Source organism: Jaculus jaculus, chromosome 3, assembly GCF_020740685.1.
Source record: "Jaculus jaculus isolate mJacJac1 chromosome 3, mJacJac1.mat.Y.cur, whole genome shotgun sequence".
NCBI classification, from domain to species: domain Eukaryota; kingdom Metazoa; phylum Chordata; class Mammalia; order Rodentia; family Dipodidae; genus Jaculus; species Jaculus jaculus.
Window position 1 is genome coordinate 95471721 of NC_059104.1, and position 25159 is coordinate 95496879.

The 25159-nt window shown below is 46.6% G+C and overlaps 2 protein-coding genes and 1 pseudogene across 2 annotated transcripts; 1 reads left to right on the forward strand and 2 right to left on the reverse strand.

The window, feature by feature from the left end:
• The first annotated feature begins 10 nt into the window (after positions 1–10).
• Rps25 (ribosomal protein S25) lies at positions 11–2468 on the forward strand. The gene is made up of 5 exons (XM_004667384.2): positions 11–139; positions 378–473; positions 1035–1218; positions 2226–2324; positions 2418–2468. The coding sequence occupies exons 1-4, from the start codon at positions 137–139 to the stop codon at positions 2318–2320; spliced, it is 378 nt and encodes a 125-aa protein (XP_004667441.1). The 5' UTR covers positions 11–136; the 3' UTR covers positions 2321–2324; positions 2418–2468.
• Positions 2436–14014, reverse strand: Cenatac (centrosomal AT-AC splicing factor). The gene is made up of 11 exons (XM_004667321.2): positions 13850–14014; positions 13604–13767; positions 12553–12651; positions 7686–7752; positions 7551–7613; positions 7174–7238; positions 5512–5617; positions 5063–5093; positions 3031–3120; positions 2705–2837; positions 2436–2630 (listed from the first exon to the last, which is right to left on the reverse strand). The coding sequence occupies exons 1-11, from the start codon at positions 13967–13969 to the stop codon at positions 2573–2575; spliced, it is 996 nt and encodes a 331-aa protein (XP_004667378.1). The 5' UTR covers positions 13970–14014; the 3' UTR covers positions 2436–2572.
• Positions 14015–21845: 7831 nt separating this feature from the next.
• LOC123459439 lies at positions 21846–23152 on the reverse strand (annotated as a pseudogene).
• Between the last annotated feature and the right edge of the window lie 2007 nt (positions 23153–25159).

Here is a 25159-nt window from a genome sequence, read left to right on the forward strand (position 1 = left end):
CTGCCTGGCCCCGCCCCTCGCCCCGGAAGTCCTTGCCTGGGCCTGAGGTTTCTGGGACCGTCGGTGAGCAGTACTTCCTTTTTCTCCGACATCTTAGCGAAGCCGCAGTGGTCGCAGCGGCTCTCCAAGCTTCGCCATGGTGAGCGTCGCGGGCGGCGAGTGGCGGGGTTCCGAGGGCAGCAGGGTGCTCCGAGGCCGTGGGGTGGCCCTGGCGGGCGGGAGGGCTTCGGGCGCTGAGCGCCGGGTCTCGGGCGGGCCCGGGCTCGCGCCCGCATGTGCTTGGGCGGCGTTGGGGCGCTGGCGCTGGGCCGAGACGTGCAGTAGTGGGGCTTGTCCAACCTTTAAGACCTTCCTCCATCCCCGCTGTCCTCTTGCAGCCGCCCAAGGACGACAAGAAGAAGAAAGACGCCGGGAAGTCGGCTAAGAAAGACAAAGACCCAGTCAACAAGTCTGGGGGCAAGGCCAAAAAGAAGGTAGGGGCTGGCCTCCCCGAAGGACGAGGAGTCTGAGTTCGCTTTCCGCTAGGCCGCCATGCTCCTGAGATAGAGATTTGTATTTACTTTTCTGATGTTTTATCTATTTACTTATTTGAGGGAGAGAATGGGCACGCCAGGACCTCCAGCCACTGCAAAGAAACTACATCCAGATGCATGCACCCTTTTGTGTATCTGTCTTACGTGGGTCCTGGAGAGTCGAACCGGAATCTTTTGGCTTTGCAGGCAAACACTTTAACCACCAACCCCTCTCTCCAGCCCCTGAGATAAAGGCTTGATCGCCACTCATTCGGGTGTACATTCCTTAAAAACTATATAACTATATAAAGCGTTAGCTCCAGCGTGCAGCATATTAAACAGGTCCTGTAGGGATTTCCTCCATGTGCAAAGCCTCAAAGATGTATCTTTACCTGCAAATCTGTAACTTGCCTACGATAACTAAAGGAATTTCTCAGACATAGGTTGGTTGGGAGCGAATTGGTAATTCTACCAGGATTTCTGGGGGGAAAATTATTTCTTTTTTTCTGTGTTTGTGAGCAGAAGTGGTCCAAAGGCAAAGTTCGGGACAAGCTCAACAACCTAGTCCTATTTGACAAAGCTACGTACGACAAACTCTGTAAAGAAGTTCCCAACTATAAGCTTATTACCCCTGCTGTGGTCTCTGAGAGACTGAAGATCCGCGGTTCCCTGGCCAGGGCAGCCCTTCAGGAGCTCCTTAGTAAAGGTGAGGGGGGAGGTGGTGTCTGCTTTTAGGGGTTACTGTCGTTTTTTGTTTTTTTTTTTTAATTGCCAGAGAATGGATGCACCAAGGCTTCCCGCAGCTGAAAATACAACTCCACATGCATGTACCACTTTGTGCATCTGGTTTTATGTGGGTACTGTTGGAATTGAACCAAGGCTGTTAGGCTTTGCAGGCAAGCCCATTTAATCTCTGAGCCATCTCTCACCCTGGGTTACTGACTTTAGACAGAATGGGCACGTCAGGGTCTCTAACCACTGCAAATGAACTGCCTCTGGCTTTACGTGGGTACTGGGGAATAGAACCTGGGTCCTTAGGCTTCAGAGACAAGTGCCTTAACACCTAAGCCTCCAGCCCCTGGGTTTGGTGGTAGTATTTCAAAAAGTTTTTTTGGTTTTTCGAGGTAGGGTCTCACTCTAGACCAGGCTGACCTGGAATTTTAACTATGGAGTCTCAGGGTGTCCTTGAACTCTCAATTCTCCTACCTCTGCCTGCTGCTGAGTGCTGGGATTAAAGGCCTGTGCTACCATGCCTGGCCCCACCCTGTTTACCACCAGGTAGGGTTTCACTGTGCCACCTTGTGCATCTGGCTTTTATATGGCTACCGCAGAATTGAAGCTGGGTTATTAGGCTTCACAAACATAAATAAATGTATGAAGTTACAGGGTACAGTACTTCTGGAGCAGTGTTGAGATACCAACTTAAATATTTAGTTCAGGCAACTCAGGGTCCTGTATTGTGAGGGTTCACTAACTATTGCCACTGTTGTACATGTGGAGATAGTGGCTACTAAGTTTATAGTAAATCCTGAATTTAAATTGTCAGCAAGCAGGAGTGGTGGTGGCATGTGGCTATGATCGCAGCACTTGTGGATGCAGGTCAGCCTGAGTTTGAGATCCTGTCTCAACCTCAAGTATTGTAGATGGTGGCTATCTTACTTAGGCAGTTCTATTAAGCATCAGCTCTGTAAAAACCTTGTCCTTTCCCTTTAGGACTTATCAAACTGGTTTCAAAGCACAGAGCTCAAGTGATTTACACCAGAAATACCAAGGGTGGAGATGCCCCCGCTGCTGGTGAAGATGCATGAACAGGTGAGCAGGAACCTAAGGACTCAAGGTGAAGGGAGCATATGTGTCCCCTTCACATGACACTTGTTCTGAGTTGTTTTTTTTTTTTTTTAACAGGTTCAACTCAACTGACTGTACATTTGGAAAAATAAAATTTATTAAGTCAAATGAGTTTGTCTGTTTCTTAAAGGATTTGGGGTTAGGAATAATAGGGGAGGACAGATTGGCCTTTTGAGCCTTGTGGTTGGAAGAGTATGTGTTGGGAAGCATCATCAGCTATCTTTGTGTGACTGCTGCTTGTTCCTTGCTGCTTCAGTTTTGAATTGGTGCCTGAAAAGAAATGAGAGTTAGTGACAATCAGGAAAGATAGAAGGCTGTCTGTAGTGCTGGCACTGGATTCATACCTGGACTGCCAGCGGCGTCCATTATTCCACACTCTGCCAAAAGAAGGTAGCCAGCCTGCACTGGTGCTGGAGGTGTGGTCAAAGTTGGCCCCGACTCGTTCTGGGGGGAGTTTGTTCAGCTTCTGTTTTTCCTCTGCAGAGATAAGGAAACATTTTTCTTGGATGGGTCTTTAAGTATTTTGGCTATGCTGGCCTTGGCTCAAGCAGTTCTGCCTGCAACTGTGAGGCACCTAGGTCTATAGATACATGTCATTGAACTTAGCTTAGGGACTGGCTTTGGGTGTCCATACCTGAAATTTCTGCCCTTCTTGAGGTAGCTTACTTACTTTGTTTAAGAAATTCTTCATAGGAGGGCCCTATTTGTTGGTTTCCAAAGCTACAGTCCTCATCTTGGCTCATCCAGGGAGGCGTGGCACCTGGAAAAAGAGCTACTGAACAAAAACTAAAGCACTTAACCTATACACTACAGTGTTCCAAACCTAGGAGTTCTGAAGCTCAGTTGAAATGAGATGTTGAAAACAGACTAATTTAAAGCAATACACTGTCCATGTGGTGCACTTAAAAGTTTGGTTGGGCCGGGCATGGTGACGCACACCTTTAATCCCAGCACTCAGTAGCCAGAGGTAGGATGATTGCCATGAGTTCAAGGCCACCCTTGAGACTACATAGTGAACTCCAGGTCAGCCTGACCTAGAGTGAGACCCTACCTCAAAAAAAAAAAAAGGAGGGTGCTGGAGAGATGACTTAGCGGTTAAATGCTTGCCTGTGAAGTCTAAGGACCCCGGTTTGAGGCTTGATTTCCCAGGACCCATGTTAGCCAGATGCACAAGGGGCGCATGCATCTGGAGATCATTTGCAGGGGCTGGAAGCCCTGGCATGCCCATTCTCTCTCTGCCTCCTCTCTGTTACTCTCAAATAAATAAAAATTTAAAAAAAAAACACAAAAGTTTGGTGCTGGGTGTGGTGGCACACACCTTTAATCCCAGCACTCAGGAGGCAGCGGTAAAAGAATTGCTGTGAGTTTGAGATCACCCTGAGAATACAGAGTGAATTCCAGATCAGTCTAGGCTAGAGTGAGACCCTACCTCAAAAGAAAAAGTTTGGAGGCATTTACTAAATGATGTACTTAGGAGGGGAGGTTGTAACTGCTGAGAACATCCATGTTCCATTTATCAGTATCTCCTTATTGGCTGAATATAGAAAAGTTCCATTTCATCTACATTGTAGCCAACACTTGGTGCAACCAGCTTTTTGTTTTTCAAGGTAGGGTCTCACTCTAGCCCAGGCTGACCTGGAACTCACAGCATTCCTACCTCTGTCTTCCAAGTGCTGGGATTAAAGGCATGTGCCACTGTGCCCAGCCCAGCTTCATTTTTTATTATAGTTTAGTGTGGACCTCGACTAAGCCACCCAGGACTACAACCTTCCATCTCTTCCTGTTTGTCTTGTTAGGGTTTTCATTGTTTTTATATAACACCTTCCCCATCCCTGCTTTTTTGGGGAAAGGCCTTTTCACTAAGCAGCTGGCTTCAACCTGCCTGCTTTATCTTCCCAAGTGCTGGTTCTACAGGGGTGCATGATATCTAGCTATTGGGATTGTTTTGCTCAACTTTGATCTATTTTGGATAGAAATACCTAAATACACGCTTTACTTAGTCAACTTTTCTTTTTCAGCCCAGGCTGGGCTTGAACTCAACAGTAATCTTTTTTTTCTCCCTTTTTTTCGATGTAGGGTCTCACTCTGGTCCAGGCTGACCTGGAATTAACTCTGTAGTCTCAGGGTGGCCTTGAACTCACGGCGATCCTCCTACCTCTGCCTCCCGAGTGCTGGGATTAAAGGCGTGCGCCACCACACCCGGCAACAGTAATCTTTTTATGTCAGCATCCCCCCCCAACAGTTGGAACTTTTAAGTTGTACACCACCACACCCAGCTGAACTTTATTTTTATAATAAAATAAAGGGATTTAGTGTTTAAGGCTCTTGCTTTTGAGGCCTAAGGACCTATTTAAGGCAGATGCACATGTGTCTGGAGTTCATTTTCAGTGGTTGGAGGCCCTGGCACGCCCACTCTCTATCTGCCTTTCTTCCCCCCATCCCCAAATATATAAAAATTTTTAATGCCAGGGGTGGTGGTGCAGTCCTTTAATCCCAGCACTTGGGAGGCCAAGGTAGGAGAATCATGAGTTTGAGGCCAGCTTGAGACTACATAGTGAATTCTAGAGCAAGACCCTAAAATAAACAAACAGGCCAGGCATGGTGGTACATGCCTGTAACCCAGCGTTTAAGTGTTGGAGAAATTCAAGGCCAACCTGGGCTACATCAGACTGTCTCAAAACAAAACTTTTTTTGTCTCTTACCTGAATGGACATTACCAACTCCAGGTGCATCCTGTGGTAAAAATGGGGATAAGAAGACCCAAGATAAAGTAATGAGACAAGACACCCACTGCTAGAAGCAACACATTTAAGGGTAGGTAGACCCAACTAGTTTTGATGGTGTTGAAATGCATGGTAAATCACTGAACCTCAAGAGTGAGTAGAGACAGTAAAACTGGCAGAGTACGGGAGACGAGAGGATAGGAACCTGCAAGTAGAGTGGCAGCACAGGGGGTTCGGATGCCCACGGATAACTTAAAGCACACTGTACTAAGTAGTTAACATTCCTGAGTGGCAGCACTGGCAATGAGTATGGGTAAGGTGGGCCGGAGAGAGGAGCTGCAATGAACACACCGGCAGGTTAGCAGAGATGGGGATGACCAGAAGCAGAAGGGCATACACTGGGCTATCCTGTTGCTTGTCTGTAGTACCTGATGGCCAATGAAAGTCAGAGGTTGTCCTGTCTCCATCCAGTCAAACTCTGGAGCTGGTCGCAGGTTCAAGTGTGAGGGCTGCTGTGAGCTGGAGGCTACTTGGCTGAAAGACATGAGCCAGGCTGGCAGATGGGGCTCTTTTTAAAAAATATTTTTATTTTTATTTATTTATTTGACAGAGAAAGGGAGGGAGAATGGGCACACCAAGGCCTCCAGCCACTGCAAACAAACTCCAAATGCATGTGGCTCCTTGTGAATCCGGCTAACGTGGGTCTTGGGGGAATCAAACCTGGGTCCTTTGGCTTTGTAGGCAAATGCCTTAACTGCTAAACCATCCCTCCAGCCCCCAGATGAAGTTCTTGAGCCACTGGGATGGCAGAGATTAGATCTGTTCTCACTTGACAGTCTCAAGTCTAGCAAAGTGGGGCTCACTTTTAATCCTAGCACTGGAATTGAGGTGAGTTTAGGGCCACCCTGAGACTATACAGTGAATTCCAGGTCAGCCTGGGTTAGAGCAAGACCTTACCTCAAAAAAAAAAAAAAAAAAAAAAAAAAAAAAGCCAGGTGTGGTGGTACATGTGTTGGGCCCTGAAGGACCCAGGCGTGAGCCTAGTGGGACTTCCTGAGCTTAGCTTAAGTTTGGCGACCTGTCTCTGGCCAGCTATGACTCAGCAAGACGCCTAATGGCTTCTGGCCTGCTACCTCCCCGTGGCAATTGTAATTACCATTTCAATAGTTAAAGTTTACTATTGGCCCTTACCTCTTCCCCCATCCTAAAATCCCCGCCTTGGTCCCCAACATGATATAGGCAACTGATCAGAATAATAAAGTGAGTTGTTTCTGCGAATTCCTGCATCGAAAAGACTCCAGTGGCCAGGAGAGGTTTCTGAGTCATCGGACGCTCATCATCCTTCTCAACCCCTAGGGAGGAACCAGCAGGCCTGGTTCTTCCCTCAGCACTACCTGGCCAGGAAGGAACCCAGCACATGTCTTTAATCCCAGTACTCAGGAGGTAGAGGTAGGAGGATTGCTGTGAGTTCGAGGCCACTTTGAGATTATATAGTGAATTCCAGGTTAGCCCAGACTAGAGTAAGAGCCAAGTTATAGACTAGAGAGCTAGGCATGGTGGCATATGTCTTTAATCCCAGCACTTGGGAAGCTGAAGTAGGATCACCATGACTGAGGCCAGCCCTAGAGTGATGATGTCAGTTCCAGGTCAGCCTGAGCTAGATTGAAATCTATTCTCACAAAATCCAAAACAAATTGCGCTTGGTGGTACACACCTTTAATCCCAGGAGACAGAGGTAGGAGTACCATCAATTCAAGCCCACCTTGAGACTATGGTGAATTAATTCCAGGTCAGCCTGGGCTAGAGCAAGATGCTACCTCAAAAAAAAAAAAAAAAAAAACCAACCCACAGATGGTTCAGTTTAAAAGCACTTGCTTGCAAAGCCTCCAGCCCCGGTTTGGTTCCCCAGAACCTACGTAAAGCCAAATGTATAAGACAGTGCATGCATATGGAGTATGCTTGCAGTGACAAGAGGCCTGGCATGCCCATTTTCTCTGTCTCTCTACTTATAAACAAATAATTAAGGCCACAGACTGCTCTGAGATACCACATTAAACTAGAGATTGACTTCTTGATAATCATAATCTTACCTGTTTGTCCCTTCCCAGGTTCCAGGTGCTGAAGAACCCTCTTCTGGGTCTGGGTCTACCTGAGGCTGAGTTTTATTCAGGAAAAATAAATGTGTCTATGATGCTTAAGAGCCTGTCTAGGCGGTGTCCCCACACTTCAGACCCCAGTATCATATGGAGGCTACTGCCCATTTTGTAAACTCCCAGCCTTGCCCACATCTCCACCAACTAGGCCTGCCCCTCCCCCGCGGTGGACAGACAGATAAGGGAATTCAAGCCAGGCAGATGAGACTAATCCATGAGTTCACTTAGAAGAGCAGATGGTTGAAGTGCTGGACCTGGGGAAGCAGGGATCAGTGGATTTGGATACTGCTCTGGATCCTCCGAGGGAAACCAACCTCTAAGACAGATCGGACCACTTCTTGCCGGCTCTGTTCTACCTGACGAATCTGAGCTGCCATCTGTGGGAGAGAGAATCTTTAGACAGGTTCATGATAAGGAGGAAAGGTTCTTCAGAGACCTTCCCTTCTTACCTCTTTAATCACCTCATCTTCTTTTTCCTCATAGGAATCTAAACCCTTCACCATGGATTTCTTGAATCTAAAAAGCAAGCAAACAATTGAAAATAAGATGGACAAATCAGCCCAGAACTCCAGCCATACCAGTTATGATAAGCTCTGCAAATAGGTATTTTCAATGACAACCTCCATACATATGGACTTTTTTTTTTTTCCGAGGTAGAGTCTCACTCTAGCCCAGGCTGACCTGGAATTCACTATGTAGTCTCATGGTGGCCTTGAACTCACAGCAATAAGGAATGGGTGTGTTAGGGCCTCTAGCCACTGCAGATGAACTTCAGCCACTTGCACTATGTGCATCTGGCTTATGTGGGTTCTGAGAAATGGAACCTGGGGCCTTAGGTTTCACAGACAAGTGCCTTAATCACTAAGCCACTTCCCCAGCTCAAGAATTTAAAAATTTTTGGCATAAGGTCTCATTTGGTAACCCAGGCTATACTAGAACTCACTATATAGCCATCAGCATCCCAAGTGCTGAGATTAAAGGCGTGTGTCACCATTCCTGCACAGCTTTTATTTTTTGAGATAAGAGCTTGTCACTGAGGGCAGACTAGCTGGCCAGCAAGCCCCAGGGATCCTCCTTTCTAGTGCTGGGATTATAGGAGTGTGCCACCATGCCAGGATTTTACGTGGGTGCTGGGGATCTAAACTCAGGTCCTCAAACTTGTGTTAAAACTTTACTGACTACACTGTCTCCTCAGCCATGCCCCCTTTATAAAATTAAGACAAGATAACACTATATAGCATAGACTAGCCTTGAGCTTAGGATCCTCATTCTTCAGCTTTGTCTGGGGTTATGGGCATGTGCCACCATGCCCAGCCTGAATCTCACATCTATTTAGTTGAATATAGTCAACTTAAAAAATATTTTTATTAGCCAGGCATGGTGGTGCACGCCTTTAATCCCAGCACTGGGGAGGCAGAGGTAGGAGGATCGCTGTGAGTTCGAGGCCACCCTGAGACTCCATAGTGAATACCAGGTCAGCTTGGGCTACAGCAAGACCCTACCTCAAAAAAAACAACAACAACAAAAATTTTATTGGGGGCTGGTGAGATGGCTTCGTGGTTAAGTGCTTGCCGGTGAAGCCTAAGGACCCTGGTTTGAGGCTTGATTCCCCAGGACCCACTTTAGCCAGATGTACAAAGGGGCACACACATCTGGAGTTTGTTTGCAGTGGCTGTAGGCCCTGGCGTGCCCATTCTCTCTATTTCTCTCTATCTGCCTCTTTGTGTGTTGCTGTCAAATAAATAAAAATAAAAAACAAAAAAATATTTTTATTGTGCTGGAGAGATGGCTCAGAAGTTAAGGGACTTGACTGCAACATAGTTGAATTCAATTTCCCAGTACCCAAATAAAGCCAGATGCACTTAGTGGCACATGTATCTGGAGTGTGCAGTGGCTGGAGGCCCTCATGCGCCAATATTCTTTTTAACTCTGCTTGCAAATAAACAACTAAATAGAATATTTTTTTTAAAAAAAAAAATCCTTATACTGAAAACAATGGTAAGCCTTTTCTAACTTGTACCAGGACATCATGAGGCCAAAATATACTGTACAGCCCCTATTGGCACCCAATGGCTCTATGTTACCAACTTTTGGCCCTGACTACCCCCAGGACAAATTTAAAAACTCTGGAAGGCTATTATACAAAATAGGACATATTTGCCATTATCAAGGTTATTATTTATTTGACGGAGAAAGAAAATGAATGGGCGTGCCAGGGCCTCCAGCCATTGCAAACAAACTCCAGATGTTTGTGCCCCCTTGTGCATCTGGCTAATGTGGGCCCCAGGGAATCAAACCTGGGTCCTTTGCCTTTGCAGGCAAACACCTTAACTGTTAAGCCCTCTCGTGTTTTTTTTTTTTTTTTTTTAATATATAAGCCATACAGAAACAGACTCTGGCCATGTCAGACAATATTGTGCCATTCGATGAACAGCTGTGACAGAAAATCTCAGTCAGTCTATGCTCAGATGGTCCTGAGACAATACAACTCCATCTACCTGGGCTCCCTCAAATGCTTCCCAAGGCTTGGAAGTCCACAAAAGAAGGACAATCCTGGGCTGGAGAGATGGCTTAGTGGTTAAGCTCTTGCCTGTGAAGCCTAAGGATCCCAGTTTGAGCCTCTATTCCCCAGGGCACATGTAAGCCAGATGCACAAGGGCGCACATGCATCTGGAGTTAGTTTGCAGTGGCTGGAGGCCTTGGCGTGCCCATTCTCTCTCAAATAAATAAAATTAAAAAAATTTTACAAAGGAAGGACAAGCCTAAAGGCAACCAATTTGCTGTGTGCCCACTTCTCAATAACTCCTTACTTACATTCTTTCTCCCTAACATTCTCTTCCTGCATTCCATCAATACACTTTCGGGGTCATTTAGAATAAACAATTCCTCTCTCTGGGAGAGACTCTAAATGTCATATTTCTGTACCCCCTCTCTCCTGCCCTCACCTGGAAGTAGTTCAGGATCTGACATCATTGTCCCCTTTCCTCTAACAGCAGTTAGTGTCTTCTCATGAGAGGTGGGAATGAGAGGGAGTACAGTTAGGGTGACTGGACCCCTGAAACTAAAAAGGGCAGAAAAGTCTTGCCTAGTTCCTTGGATTAGTTTTTCCACAAACAAACAGGACCCCTACTGGGAGGGAGGTCTTTCATAGGATTTAAACAGTGTGATTGGTCAGGTTCAGCCCTGGAACTTGGTGTCAGGACTAATTTCTTCCTGAGACAGCCCCTAGCCCTACCCAACCAGCTGTCCCTCTAGTTCACCCTAGCAGGAAGACAGCCCACCACCATAAAGTTATAAATACCTTTGCAAGGGGAGGGCAGGCACTCTGACCACTTGAGAACTTCCAGCTATGAATAAATTTTCCCCTCAGCTTCTCAGGCCCAGTCAGGTTGAGCCAAGGGAAGGACCCTCTTGCCCTTACTCTCCACATAGGTTCTTTACTCCTCCAGCTCCCCACATGGCAGGAGCTCTTTGAACTTTCTTTTCCCCTTTTTACTTTCCATGGCTTTTCCAGGCCCTTCCCATGGGATCTCTAGCCATGTGGGTGCTTTTCCTTGGTTCTGTACTTCGCTCAATAGATATAAAATTATTTTTATTTATTTATTTATTTTGGTTTTTCAAGGTAGGGTCAGCTCAGGCTGACCTGGAATTCACTATGTAGTCTCAGGGTCGAACTTTTGGCAATCCTGCTACCTCTGCCTCCCAAGTGCTACAATTAAATTTCTGTCCCTCTCTCTCAAATAAATAAATAAAAACTTTTTAAAAATTTGGGCTGGAGGGATGGCTTAGTGGTTGGTCCTGCCTGTCACCTCATTTAAGGTAGGGTTCTCAATCTGCTGCTCTTTGCTGTGCTTAGCACCAGCTTCTGGGAAATTCTGTCTACCTTCACCTTCCCTCTTTGCTGTCACTGTAAGTACACTGCAGCTTCTAGCTTTTTTTTTTGTTTGTTTGTTTCTTTCTTTATTTATTTGAAAGTGACAGAGAGAGAGGGAGAGAAAGAGACAGATAGAGAGAGAATGGGCGCGCCAGGGCTTCCAGCCACTGCAAACAAACTCCAGACGCGTGCGCCCCCTTGTGCATCTGGCTAACGTGGGTCCTGGGGAAACGAGCCTCGAACCGGAGTCCTTAGGCTTCACAGGCAAGCGCTTAACCGCTAAGCCATCTCTCCAGCCCAGCTTCTACCTTTTTATGTAGGGTCTGGGGACTGAACTCAAGTCCTCCAGCTTGAATGATGGGTGCTTCATTCACTAAGCAGTCTCCCCAGCCCCATAGTCAACTTTGTTTTTTCTCCAATGTAGGGTCTTGCTCTCGCCCAGGGCGACCTGAAATTAACTATGTAGTCTAAGGTGGCCTTGAATTTAAGGTGATCCTCCTACCTCCTAGTGCTGGGATTAAAGGCGTGCTGCTAGGATTAAAGGTGTGTACAACCAAACATGGCTTTTATCTACCCCTCCCCTTTTTTTTTAATTTTTATTTTTCCAGGTAGGGTCTCCCTCTAGCTCAGGCTGACCTGGAATTCACTATGTAGTCTCAGGGTGGCCTCAAACTCAGTGATCCTCTTATTTCTGCCTCCAGAGTGCTGGGATTAAAGGCTTGTACCACCATGCCCAGGTTTATTTCTCCTGATTCTAATAAATTTTTTTTAATTTTATTTATTTCAGAGAAAGAGATAAAGAGGCAGAGAGAGAGAGAATGGGCACATCAGGGCCTTCAGCCACTGTAGACAAACTCCAGATGCATGCACCCCAGTGTATATCTGGCTTATGTGGTTCCTGGGGAACCGAACTTGGATCCTTTAGCTTCACAGGCAAATGCCTGAACTGCTAAGTCATCTCTCCAGCCCCCAATTTTTTTTCCTGAAATAGGGTCTTGCTCTAGCTCAGGCTGACCTGGAATTCACTATGTAGTCTCAGGGCAACCTCAAACTCACAGTGATCCTCCTACCTCTGCCTCCAGAGTGCTGAGATTAAAGGCGTGCGCCACCAAGCCTGGTTTTACTATACTGTTCTCTATTTGCTAACTGTCCCTGATACCAACTATCAACTTCAAGAACTATTTCACTCTCTCTTTTTTTTCCCTAAAACAGGGTCTCACTCTAGTCCAGACTGACCTGGAACTCACTGTGTAGCTCATGCTGGCCTCAAATTCATGGTAATTCTCTTACCTTAGCTACCCAAGTGCTGGGATTAAAGGTGTCACTTTTTCTACCTATACAAGGCCCTGGGTTCAATCTCCAGTATTGCAAAACAAAGAAAATCCACAAAAAGACCTGGAGAATTCACTTTGCTACTTCATCTTTCATAACAAGTGACTTACCGTGCATAATCTTGGGGGGAGATCAGAAACTTCTCTTTCATCTCGACTTCAGCCTTGTTCTCCCACCAGAATTTGTTGGTGGCTTTCTTGTGCTCTGGACTGAGGATGGAGAGGATAAATGATCTTAGCTATACAGTAAAATAGTAAAAGAAGGCCTGGGGAGATGGCTCAGCTCTTAAAGGCACTTGCTTGCATAGCCTGCCAGGTAGGGTTTAAGTCCCCAGGTGTCCACAGGCATTGTATTGCAAGAGATCCTGGCATCCCCCCCCCATACACAAATAAAAGAAATAATTAATTTAAAAAAATAAAATAGAGCACTCTGGAGGCAGAGGTAGGAGATCTCTGTGAGTTTGAGGCCTCCCTGGGACTACAAGAGTGAGTTCCAAGTCAGCCTGGGCTAGAGTAAGAACTTAGTTCGAAAACAATCAAATAAACAGAATAAGCAAATAAGTAATAAAATAGTAAAAGGGAACTTGGGTTATCTGAGTATTGGGTAAATAATGCAGACTGGCATCTAAGTTTCTGCCTGGGGCAAAACAGAGATAGAAATACTATCCCCTGGAGTTTCAAAAGGGAAGGTTAGGGGAGGGAGGGCATCACCATGGGATAGTTTTTATAATCATGGAAATTGTTAATAAAAAAAAAAAATACTCAATGCCTCCACAAAATATGCCAAGTGGAGGAATTCTATGATGATACTACGGATTGCTTCATTATGCTCACATGAAAATTCAATAAATTTTCTTCTGGTGAACAAAAAATAAGTAAATAAATAAAAATACTATTCCCAATCTCTTCAAGATCTCCATACTCCCTTCTAATAAGATGTGAAATACTGGGCGAAAAGCAAACTGGCTTTTCTACTTAGACCACCAATGCCACTGACATGGAAACCCGAAGACCCCTAGCCAGGATTGGCAATGCCTGCCTGTAAGGTGACTCAATTCATCTACCTCGACCAATCCCAAAAAAGACCATTGTCTCCCCATCCCAGCCTTCCATCCCACAGGCGAGCATCGGAGCTGGGGGAGTCTCCCGGGGCCCTCTTCACCTGGCCAGATGCTCCAGCAGGCCCCCGTGCAGCACCGTCAGGTTTCCGTGGCTCAGGTGTTTCCGCACCTCGCAGCCACAGCACAGGCACCAGCAGCATCGCTCGTGCTCCGCGGCGTACCGCTCCACCTGGGCGGCGCGGATGGCCTTGCGGGCGGCCTCTATCTGCAGAAAGGAGGCCGGGTGTCAGGCCACCGCGGTCCCCACGGCCCACCCGCCCCAGGCCCCTCCGGCCTGGCGTCCGCACCTGGGGTAGCAGTCGCTCCAGGGCCGCTCTCAGCTGCCGCTGGTGCTTGCGGCTGTAGACGTGCCCACGACCGCAGAAGAAGGTCTGGCGACACACGGGGCAGCGCTGAGGCGGTGCCATAGGCCAGGAGCCCGGGATACCCGCCACCAGCGGCCGGCTAGTCCCGGTGCGCTGACCCTTGACCTCTCGGGGCGGGGCGAAGCGGGAACTCCTGCGGTCCCCAGCGGCCGGCGGGCGCCACTGCAGAGCGTCGTGCGGCTGCGCAGACCGCCCGCTGCCCGCCCCTCCCCTGCGCCTTTGGCAAGTCTGGCGGAGTAGGCGAGACGCAAGCCAGTTAGGACCACAGGCCACACCCATCTCGGCATTGGAAGGACCCGAATTAGACAAAGTAACAAGTCATAACTAATGTTTACAAAGGGTGCTTTATGTTCCGAACTTTTCATTAATAATCTCCCTGAGGGCTGAAGATATGGGTCAGTGGTTAAGGCGCCTGCCTAACGACACTGGTTCAATTCCCCAGGACCCATATAACCCAGATGCACGAGGGGGCGCACGCATCTGGAGCTCGTTTGCAGTGGCTGGAGGCCTTGGCGCGCCCATTCTCTCTCTGTTAAAAAAAAAAAAATCGGGCTGGAGAGATGGCTTAGTGGTTAAGCACTTGCCTGTGAAGCCTTTAATCCCAGCACTCAGGAGGCAGAGGCAGGAGGATCGCTGTGAGTTCAAGGCCACCCTGAGACTCCATAGTGAATTCCAGTTCAGCCTGGGCTAGAGTGAGACCCTACTCCGAAAAACAAAAGAATAAAAACAAAAACAAACAACAACAACAAAAAAATCTGGGGGCTGGAGAGATGGCTTAGTGGTTAAGCGCTTGCCTGTGAAGCCTAAGAACCCCGGTTCGAGGCTCTATTCCCCAGGACCCACGTTAACCTGATGCACAAGGGGGCGCACGCATCTGGAGTTCGTTTGCAGTAGATGGAAGCCCTGGCGTGCCCATTCTCTCTCTCTCTACCTATCTACCTCTCTCCCTCTCCCTCTCTCTCTCTCTCTCTCTCTCTGTCACTCTCAATAAATAAAAATGAACAAAAAAAAAAAAAATTAAAAAACTCTGCGTCCTTTGGCTTTGCAGGCAAATGCCTTAACTGGCAAGCCATTCCTCAGCAATATATATATGATTTTTTATTTTTTCTTTCCCCCAATGTATGTCCTTGCTCCAACCCAGGTTGACCTGGAATTCACTCTGTAGTCTCAGACTGGCCTCAAACTCACAGTGATTCTCCTACCTTTGCCTCTCAAGTGCTGGGACTAAAGACATGTGCCACCATCCCCAGCTAAAATATGTTTTTAATATTTTTAAGACATTTATTTATTTATTTGAGAGAGAGAAAGAGGCAGAAAGAGGGAGAGAGAGAAAATGGGTGCACCAGGGCATACAGCCACTGCAAATGAGCTACAGAGGCATGGCCACCTTGTGCATCTGGCTTATGTGGGGTCCTGGGGAATCGAACCTGGGTCCATTGGCTTTGCAAGCAAACACCTTAACAACTAAGCCATCTCTCCAGCCCCAAATATGAATTTTTGTAGTGGGCACTGAATTGTCAATAAGAACAACTGCATTAAATATTGATTTATCCTCTTCTTCCAGGGAAGAAGGTGTACTTACTATTTCAGGTGTAAGGCTTCCAAGTTTTTGCGCTTCTCTAAAAGCTTTGAGACTCAATCTAGGCTTCATGTACCCTTGGTCCTCATGTTCCTCCATATCCAAACTCACTTGGCCACCACAAACCTGTCACTGAAGCTCCAGCAGAATCTCTCTTCTCTTAACAGATTCCAAAAACTGAGTATTTGCTGGGTCATTGTAAAGTCTCAATTCTCCATCACCTAAACTGTTCTGCTCCACAGAACTCCAGAAGCATGAGTCATTTTGTGCATCTGGCTAACATGGGTTCTGGGGAATCAAACCTGGTTCCTTCGGCTTTGCCAGCAAGTGCCTTAACCGCTAAGCCATCTCTCCAGCCCCACAAAAATTTCAAGTGATGACAAAACTAAATCATTTATAGGAGGAAGATATAAATTGGGCTGTTCAGGCTGGAGGGATGGCTTAGCAGTTAAGGCACTTGCCTGCAAAGCCAACTCCCCAGGACCCAGATAAGCCAGATGCACAAGGTGGTGCATGCATCTGGAGTTAGTTTGCAGCAGCTGGAGGCCTTGACTATCCCCCCCCCTCTCAAATATATAATGGAGAGAGAAAAAACAAATAGAATGAATGGGCACACTTGGGCCTCTAACTGCTGCAATGAAAAAAAATTTCGTGGCTTCATTTAGAGAATGGCCCAATGTTCCTTTGCTTCTTTGAAAAGTTCACTCACAATTTTCCCAGTTGAAGGTTGAACCATATGTAATCCACCATTCTAACGCTCATCTGAACTAAACCACTGAGGTGGCGTTCACGGATCCAGAAGACTATGGCTTTATGTCTACCAGACTTGAAAGACTTGCCTTTTGCTTCATCTTCATATAATTCTGCCAAAGCCAACTGTAACCCCCGCGTGCTCCGGGACCGCGGCCTGGCAGACTGCCTCTTGGCCTCTGCAACCCTTGCTATTTTCCACCCTCTGGCAGCTAGCGCCCACTCTTTCTCTATTTTTTTTTTTTTTTTTTTTTGAGGTAGTGTCTCACTCTAGCCCTCTGCCCCCAGAGTGCTGGGATTAAAGGTGTGTGCCACTACACCAGCCTTCTGCCCATTCTAGCACAGGCTGGCCTCGAGCTCATGGTGCCATCACGCCTGGATTCTTCTTCTTTTTTTTTTTTTTTTTTTTTTCTTTTTTCTTTATTTATTTGAGAGCAACAGACACAGAGAGAAAGAGGCAGATAGAGAGAGGGAGAGAGAGAGAATGGGCGCACCAGGGCCTCCAGCCACTGCAAACGAACTCCAGGTGCGTGTGCCCCCTTGTGCATCTGGCTAAAGTAAAATCTGGGGAATCGAGCCTCGAACCGGGGTCCTTAGGCTTCACAGGCAAGTGCTTAACCACTAAGCTATCTCTCCAGCCCTTTTATTCATTTTTATATTGTGTTTTTATTTCTCCCCTCCTCCAGGTAGGGTCTCACTCTAGCCCAGGCTGGCTACCTTGAATTCACGATGATCCTATCTCAGCCTCTGTAGTGAGTTCTGGAATTAAAGGCCCATGCCATCTCACCCAGCTCATCTCTATCTCTCTCTCTGTCTCTCTCTTTTGAGAGAGTGAGGCAGATAGAGAAAATGGGCGCATGAGGGTCTCTAGCCACAGCAAACAAACTCCAGACGCATGCGCCACCTAGTGCATCTGACTTACGTGGGTCCTGGGGAATCAAACCAGAGTCCTTTGGCTTTGCAGGCAAATGTCTCCAGCCCTTGAGACAGTCTTCCTATGTAACCCAAGCCAGTTGTTTGGTTGGTTGTTTTTTCCAGGTAGGGTCTCACTAGCCCAGGCTAACCTGGAACTCACTACGTAGTCTCAGGGCGGTCTCAAACTCATGGTAATTCTCCCTCCTCTGCCTCCTGAGTGCTGGGATTAAAGGCGTGAGCCACCACAGGTAGCAGCACCAAGCCCCAGCTCCCGGTAAACCCTGGGATCATGAGTGAATCAACCGATGCTCAACAGTTCGCAGTGGCTAAGCAAGGAAGTTCCCTAGGTTAGGTAAGTACAAGGCATTTTCAACAAGACAGTCTCAATGAGGGAAGCACTTTATATGGCATAGCTGCATTGTGACTTGATGAGCATCTGGTCTCTCTGTGCTTTTCCACTCACCTCTGCTCTTCTTCACCTCCCCCATCTGCACCTCCACTTCTGTGGGGCATCAGCTGACCTCCACAGAGCAGGGCTAGCTTAGGGCACTTCTGGAGAAGAATTATTGTCCAGATTTGGGGAACACTCAGTGCTAACCCCTCCTCCTGTGAGAAGCCATCTGTAGCTCCTCCAATCAGAGCTAATTGCTCTTTCTGTGTGTTTCCAAGGGACATGGAATTTGCCTGTGAAAGAAGTGACTATTCATAGCCAAGGGTGCAGCCTTATTGCCCAACAGACTCCATGCTAAGCTCAGGGGATTTGGACATGACCATTACTGACTCCTTTGTGTTGCCCTCCCTGGTTTCCAAAAGCACTGAAAGGGAGGCCCTGTGAGTGGACATTGTATTTTGTATGATGCTCACTTTAGCGCCATCTACTGTCAGCTTTACCAAAGGGATAGTGCAAGTGCTTTTCCTCCCTGAAATAAATCGTTTTAAAAAATTATGTACGTGGATAGTCTCCTGCTGCTGCAAACAAATACCACATGGGCCATTTTTGCATCCAGCTTTATGAGGATGTTGGAAAAATGAACCCAGCCCAGCAGGCTTTGCAAGAAAGTTCTTTTAGAGCCGGGTGTGGTGGCGTACGCCTTTAATCCCAGCACTCAGGAGGCAGGGGTAGGAGGATCACTGTGAGTTCGAACCACCCTGGGTCTACAGAGTGAATTCCAGGCCAGCCTAGGATAGTGAGACCCTACCTTGAAAGAAAAAATAAAAGAAAGGAAGAAAGTGCTTTTAACCACTGAGGCCCAAGTGAGGTCAGGGAAAGAGATTGAGTAAAGGAAAGGTGGAGAGAGGGCTAATCAAAAGCTAAGAGGATATAAATAAATCATATGGAAACTACAGTTTTGGACAATGGAACACTCAGATGCCATAGATTGTTGCTAGAAAATTTTCAGTGCCAGGGATGGGATACTTTCCAGTGAGTTGCTGGCCAGGGAGGTCCCTGATGCCCCCAAAACATTATAGGCCATTGCCGAGGCCCTTGGTTTCCCACCAGGAATAGGTGGTAAGATCCTATTGCTGAAGACCCCATATACTTGGGCTGCAAGGCCACTGAAAAATCCTGCTGGAACTGAGCTGATAACCTCCTCCATGTAGACCAGCTGACAGAAAGCTGGAAGAAGCCATTCTGTATGCAGTTTAATGGGAGAAAGAGATACCACCAGTGAAGATACTCAACAGTGGACGCTGCAAGCCTTATATTTGGCCAATCAGGCCAAATGAGCCAATGGGTGCAATGGTGGCACATCTATCATGGTGGAAGCCAACTGCCCTCTAATTGGACTGGAGGCCCACTCCATGGGAGGGAATACATCCCTGAAACTGAAAACTTAAAACAGGGGTAGTCTATGGGTGTAAATCGGCTGCTGTCTGACTAAATGTATATATACTATGCTTATCAAACTGCCCAGTAAGCACTTCTGTTAATGTTCATAGCCTTATATTAATGGTACTCTCACTTTTGGTAGAGAATCTTCTCTTTTTAGATGGCAGTGACCTTGGGATGACTCAGAAGGCATCATGGTGCTGGAAAGAAGTGACAGGAGTGCTCAACACTGCAATATCTCTATCACACCTTCCATGGCTCAGGGTCTATTGCAGAAGAGGTGGCAGAAAGAATGTAAGAGACAAAGGAAGGATAGGACTCCTTACAACGTGCTCCCCCCAGACAAAATGGCCTGGATATTCGTGATCACATAGTGCTTGACACTACCTACCATAATAGGAGGAAAAGATCATGACATCAAAATAAAAGAGAGACTGATTGAGAGGGGGAGGGGTTATGGTGGAGAATGGAGTTTCAAAGGGGAAGTTGGGGGATGGAAGGCACTACCATGGGATATTGTTTATAATCATGGAAGTTGTTAAAGAAAGAAATTTTAAAAAAGAAAAAGAAAGTGCTTTTAACCACTGAGACTTCACCCCAGCCCCCTTGAAATGAATCTTACCAAAGAAATAACCTACCACACAAAAAATTACACAATGTTCTTTTTTTTTTTAAATTTATTTATTTGAGAGCAACAGACACAGAGAGAAAGACAGATAGAGGGAGAGAGAGAGAATGGGGGCGCCAGGGCTTCCAGCCTCTGCAAACAAACTCCAGACGCGTGTGCCCCCTTGTGCATCTGGCTAACGTGGGACCTGGGGAACCGAGCCTCGAACTGGGGTCCTTAGGCTTCACAGGCAAGTGCTTAACCACTAAGCCATCTCTCCAGCCCACACAATGTTCTTTTGAGGCAGGGTCTCACTCTAGCACAGGCTGATCTCAAAGGGCTGAGTTCAATTTCCCAACATTCTCATAAAGCCAGTCACAAAAGTGGTCCATGTGATGTTTGTTTGCAGCAAAAGTCATGGTGATACTCCCACCTCAATCTGCCAAGTGCTGAGATTAAAGACATGCACCATCACGACCACCCAATATTTCCAATTTGAATATCAAGGAAATAGGTGTAGAAATGTTCAGAAAACTTGTGCCCGGGGGGGGGGGGTGGGGAAGTGGCTCAGCAGTTAAAGGAGCTTGTTGGCAAGGTCTCCAGGTCTGGGTTTGATTCCTCAGTATCCACATAAAGCCAGATGCACAAAGTGGTGCATGAGTCTGGAGTTTCTCTACAGAGGCAAGAGGTCCTGCTGTGCCCCTACTCTCTCTGCTAGCAAATAAATAAAACAATTTTTTTTTAGGCTGGAGAGATGGCTTAGCGGTTAAGCACTTACCTGTGAAGCCAAAGGACCCCGGTTCAAGGCTCGATTCCCAAGGACCCACGTTAGCCAGATGCACAAGGGGGCACACACATCTCGAGTTTACAGTGGCTGGAGGCCCTGGCGCGCCCATTCTCTATCTATCTGCCTCTTTCTCTCTCTGTCTGTCACTCTCAAATAAATAAATAAATAAATAAAATATTATATGTATATATATATATACTTTAAATATATATATACTTTATATATATAAGTGTATACACACACACACACACACACACACACACACACACATATATATATATATATATATATATATATATATATATATATATATATATACACTTAAAAAGGGCAGTAGAGCCTGGTGTGGTGGTGTACGCCTTTAATCCCAGCACTTGGGAGGCAGAGGTGGGAGGATCACCATGAGTTCAAGGCCACCCTGGACTACATAGTGAATTCCAGGTCAGGTCAGCCTGAGCTTCAGTGAAACCATAGCTAGAAAAACAAACAAACAAAAAGGGCTGGAGAGATGGCTTAGTAGTTAAGGCATTTGCCTGCAAAGCCTAAGGACCCAGGTTTGATACTCACCAGGAATAGATGGTAAGACCCGATTGTTGAAGACTCCACATACTTGGGCTGCAAGGCCACTGAAAAATCCTGCTGGAACTGAGCTGATAACCTCCTCCATGTAGACTAGCTGACAGAAAGCTGGAAGAAGCCATTCTGTATGCAGTTCCATGGGAGAAAGAGAAATCACCAGTGAAGATACTCAACAGTGGACACTGCAAGACTTATATTTGGCCAGCTAGGCCAAATGAGCCAACGGGTGCAATAGTGGTAGGTCTGTCATGGTTGAAACCAACTGACCTCCAATTGGACCAGAGGCCCGCTCCATGGGAGGTAATACACCCCTGATACTGAAAACTTAAAACTGGGGTAGTCATGAAGCCTAGAGGTGTAATGTCTGCTGCTGTCTGGCTAAATATATATACTATGCTTATCAAACTGCCCAGTAAGCACTTTTCTCTTAATGTTCATACCCTTATATCTCTATTACACCTTCCAAGACTCAGGGTCCAATGCAGAGGAGGTGGTGGAATGTATGAGCCAAAGGAAAGGTAGGACCCCTTACAACGTGCTCCTCCACAGACACAAAATGGCCTGGATATCCATGACCTCACAGTGCCTGACACTACCTACACAAGACCATAAGAGGAGGAAAAGATCATGCCATCAAAATAAACTCAATAGACTGATTGAGATGGGGAGAGGGTATGATGGAGAATGGAGTTTCAAAGAGGAAAGTCGGGGAGGGTATTACCATGGGATATATTTTATTATCATGGATGTTAATAAAAATAAAATAAAAATAAAAAAGATCTTGGACTATGGAGATGTATGAACATCATTGGAATTGATAAAAACTATGGCACTTTTTTTTTTTAGTAAAATGAAATGTTTTCAATGATTTCACAAAGCTGCAGAATGTCTAACGAATGAGTCTTGATATGTCTGCAGTGTTAGTTCTATATATGCTCCTCTCTGGGCTTCAGCTTTTGCAAAGACCTTAATCAAATTTGCTCCCTCAGCAGCCTGCTCTTTAGCTTCCCGAGCTGACTGAACCATCGGGATGGATCATGTGATACAGCTGGACCAAGCTGGTAGCATCATCGATCAACTCTCTCTAAATCTGGTCACAAGCAAGCCATCAATCTTCTTATTTACAAAATACCAAGCCATTCCACCAAAGTGTCTTGTTGAGCGTAAGAGGTCGTACTTCCCATGTCTGTCTATATCTTGATAGGTCTGGTGATGAAGCTTGATATAATCAGCAGAATCTGGCTCAAACTGGGCAACACAAAGATTGAGGACATGAACATGTCGATCCTTGCTATACATGGTCTTAAGGTTTTCTTCCTTGAAAATTATTGGTGTCAAAACTCTACAACCTTTCTTTGGAAAATAAATTTGTATCACCCGATCACGTTCTTCCCAACAGGCTTTACGAAGTGTGCCATTTGGTTCTCTGACAAAACGTTCCCGGTGTGGTAGATGATATATCAGTAAAAACATATTTGTTCGTTTGTGCTCTTTCCAAAATCTTATCTTCAGCTAGCACATCATCTATGGGTGTTTGCTCTTCCAGAACTGGTGGCATTTTTTAAATGTATTTTTTTAAATTTAATTAATTAATTTATTTGAGTGCGACAGACACAGAGAGAAAGACAGATAGAGGGAGTGAGAGAGAATGGGCGCGCCAGGGCTTCCAGCCTCTACAAACGAACTCCAGATGCGTGCGCCCCCTCGTGCATCTGGCTAACGTGGGACTTGGGGAACCAAGCCTCGAACCGGGGTCCTTAGGCTTCACAGGCAAGCGCTTAACTGCTAAGCCATCTCTCCAGCCCCCGGTGGCATTTTTAATCGTACTTTAGCGGCCTCAACTGCCTGTCTGGTAGCCTCTTCCAGCTGTGCCTGGTTCATCAGCTTGTAGGTTGGTGGCTTCAGTTTCTGTACAGCTGGCGTAAAAATCTTCTGCAAGTCCAGGCCTGTCATCTTGACAAGGATGCTTTGGACTTCTTCATCCATAAATGTAGGTTTCTTCATCTCTGCTCTACTAGACTCTGCCGCCTCGGAGCCCAGCCGGCGGCATGGTGGCCTCGGGACCCTACAGCAGAGCGCGGGGCTGGGGCTGCGCTCCGGCTCAGATACAGAGCTGCTGTGAGCTGACAGCCGGACAGCAGCCTTCACAGCAACACATGGGTTCTGAAGGCTGTCATGATGACCCAGGGCCTCTCAACTATGGCACTTTTGTTAGCTAAATGCATTGCATTTTACACCATTTATGGTTATCAGTTTGTGGGGGCTAGGGGCAGAATGTGGTGGTTTGATTCAGGTGTCCGCCATAAACTTAGGTGTTCTGAATGCTAGGTGCTCAGCTGATGGATGTTTGGGAATTAATGCTTCCTGGAGGGAGTGTATTGTTGGGGGCAGGCTTATGGGAGTTAAAGCCAGTTTCCCCATGCCAGTGTTGGGTACACTCTCCTGTTGCTATTGTCCACCTTATGTTGGCCAGTGGGTGAAGTCCACCCTCTGCTCATGCCATTGTTTTTCCCTGCCATCATTGAGCTTCTCCTCGAGCCTATAAGCCAAAATAAACCTTTTTCCCGGGGGGGGGGGGAGGGGGGAGCAGAGGTAGGTATGATGGCACATGCTCATAAAACCAAAAAATTCTTTTGGGCTGAAGAGATGGGTCAGCAGTTAAGGTGCTTGCCTGCAAAACCTGGGACTGGGGTTCAGTCCCCCAGTACCAGATGCACAGTTGTTACATGTGTCTGGAGTTTGTTTGCAGTAGCTAGGGGCCCTAGTACAGTTCTGTCTACAAAAACAAACAAACACAAGATGGTACACCCCTGTAGCCTTGGTATTTAGGTCATACTTGATCCTTGCACTACAGTTTGACGCTTGCTTGCCTCACACCCCCATCATCCAAAAAAAGCTGTATCTTTTTTCTCTAAATGTTTTCCTACCTCAGGCCCTCTGTTTTTTGAGCATATGCCTTTACCATTATAGCCGAGGCAGGCCAGTGCTCTCTTCTTATGTTGGTTCCCAGAGCAGACAAATGTCAGCAGAGGGCTGGAGAGATGGCCCTTGCTTACAAAACCAGATGCACAGTCACACCTGCATCTTTTGCAGTGTCAGGAGGCCCTAGCATACTCATACTCTGTTTCTCTCAAATAACTTGTACAGTTTCACTCTAGTCCAGGTTCACCTGGAATTCACTCTGTATTCTCAGGGTGGCCTCAAACTCATCATGATCCTCCTATTGTCTGCCTCTTGAGTGGTGGGATTAAAGGCATGTATCACCACACCTGGCTATAAAAATATTTTTAAGGCACATGTGTGTGGAGTTGGATTGCAGTGGCTAGAGGCCTTGACATGACAATTCTCACTCTCTCACACATTAAAAAAATAAATAAAAGAGAGACTGATTGGGAAGGGGAGGGGATATGATGGAGAGTGGAGTTTCAAATGGGAAAGGGGAGAGGGAATTACCATGGGATATTGTCTGCATTATGGAAGTTGTAAATAAAAAAAATAAAAAACAAATTAAAAAAAAATGTGGGGCATGGTGGTGCACGCCTTTAATCCTAGCACTCAGGAGGCAGGGTAGGAGGACTGTCATGAGTTTGAGTCCACCCTGAGACCACAAAGTCAATTCCAGGTCAGCCTGGGCTAGAGTGAACCCTACCTTAAAAAAAAAAAGAGGGGGGGGGAGTGTGTGGAAATGGCTTAGTGGTTAAGTTGTTTGCCTGCAAAGCTAATGACCCCAGTTCAATTCCGTAGGACCCACGTAAGCCAAATGCACAGGGGACGCATGTGTCTGGAGTTCATTTGCATAGCTAAAGGCCCTGGCATACCCATTCTTTCTCTGTGCCTCGTCCTCTCTCTAATCGCATGCATCTGGAGTTCTTTTGCAGTGGGTAGAAGCCCTGGTGCGCCCACTCTTTCTCTCAGTCTGCCTGTTTCCTTCTCTTAAATAAATAAATAAAAATTAAATTAATTAAATGTCAGCTGAATAAGTGGTGGTGGAAGTTCCAGGGCTGATTCTACAACCTAATGTCATACCCCAGAAATATGGAACTTCAAGATTCTGCAGAAGGCTCATTCCTTTCCTCCTTTGAGAAGAGAAAGGCTTAGCCTCTCCTAAATTCACAGCACTTCTCCACCAGTCCCCCCATTTTCATCCTTGGAACTGAGCTCCACTCTCCCCTTGAACTCATCCT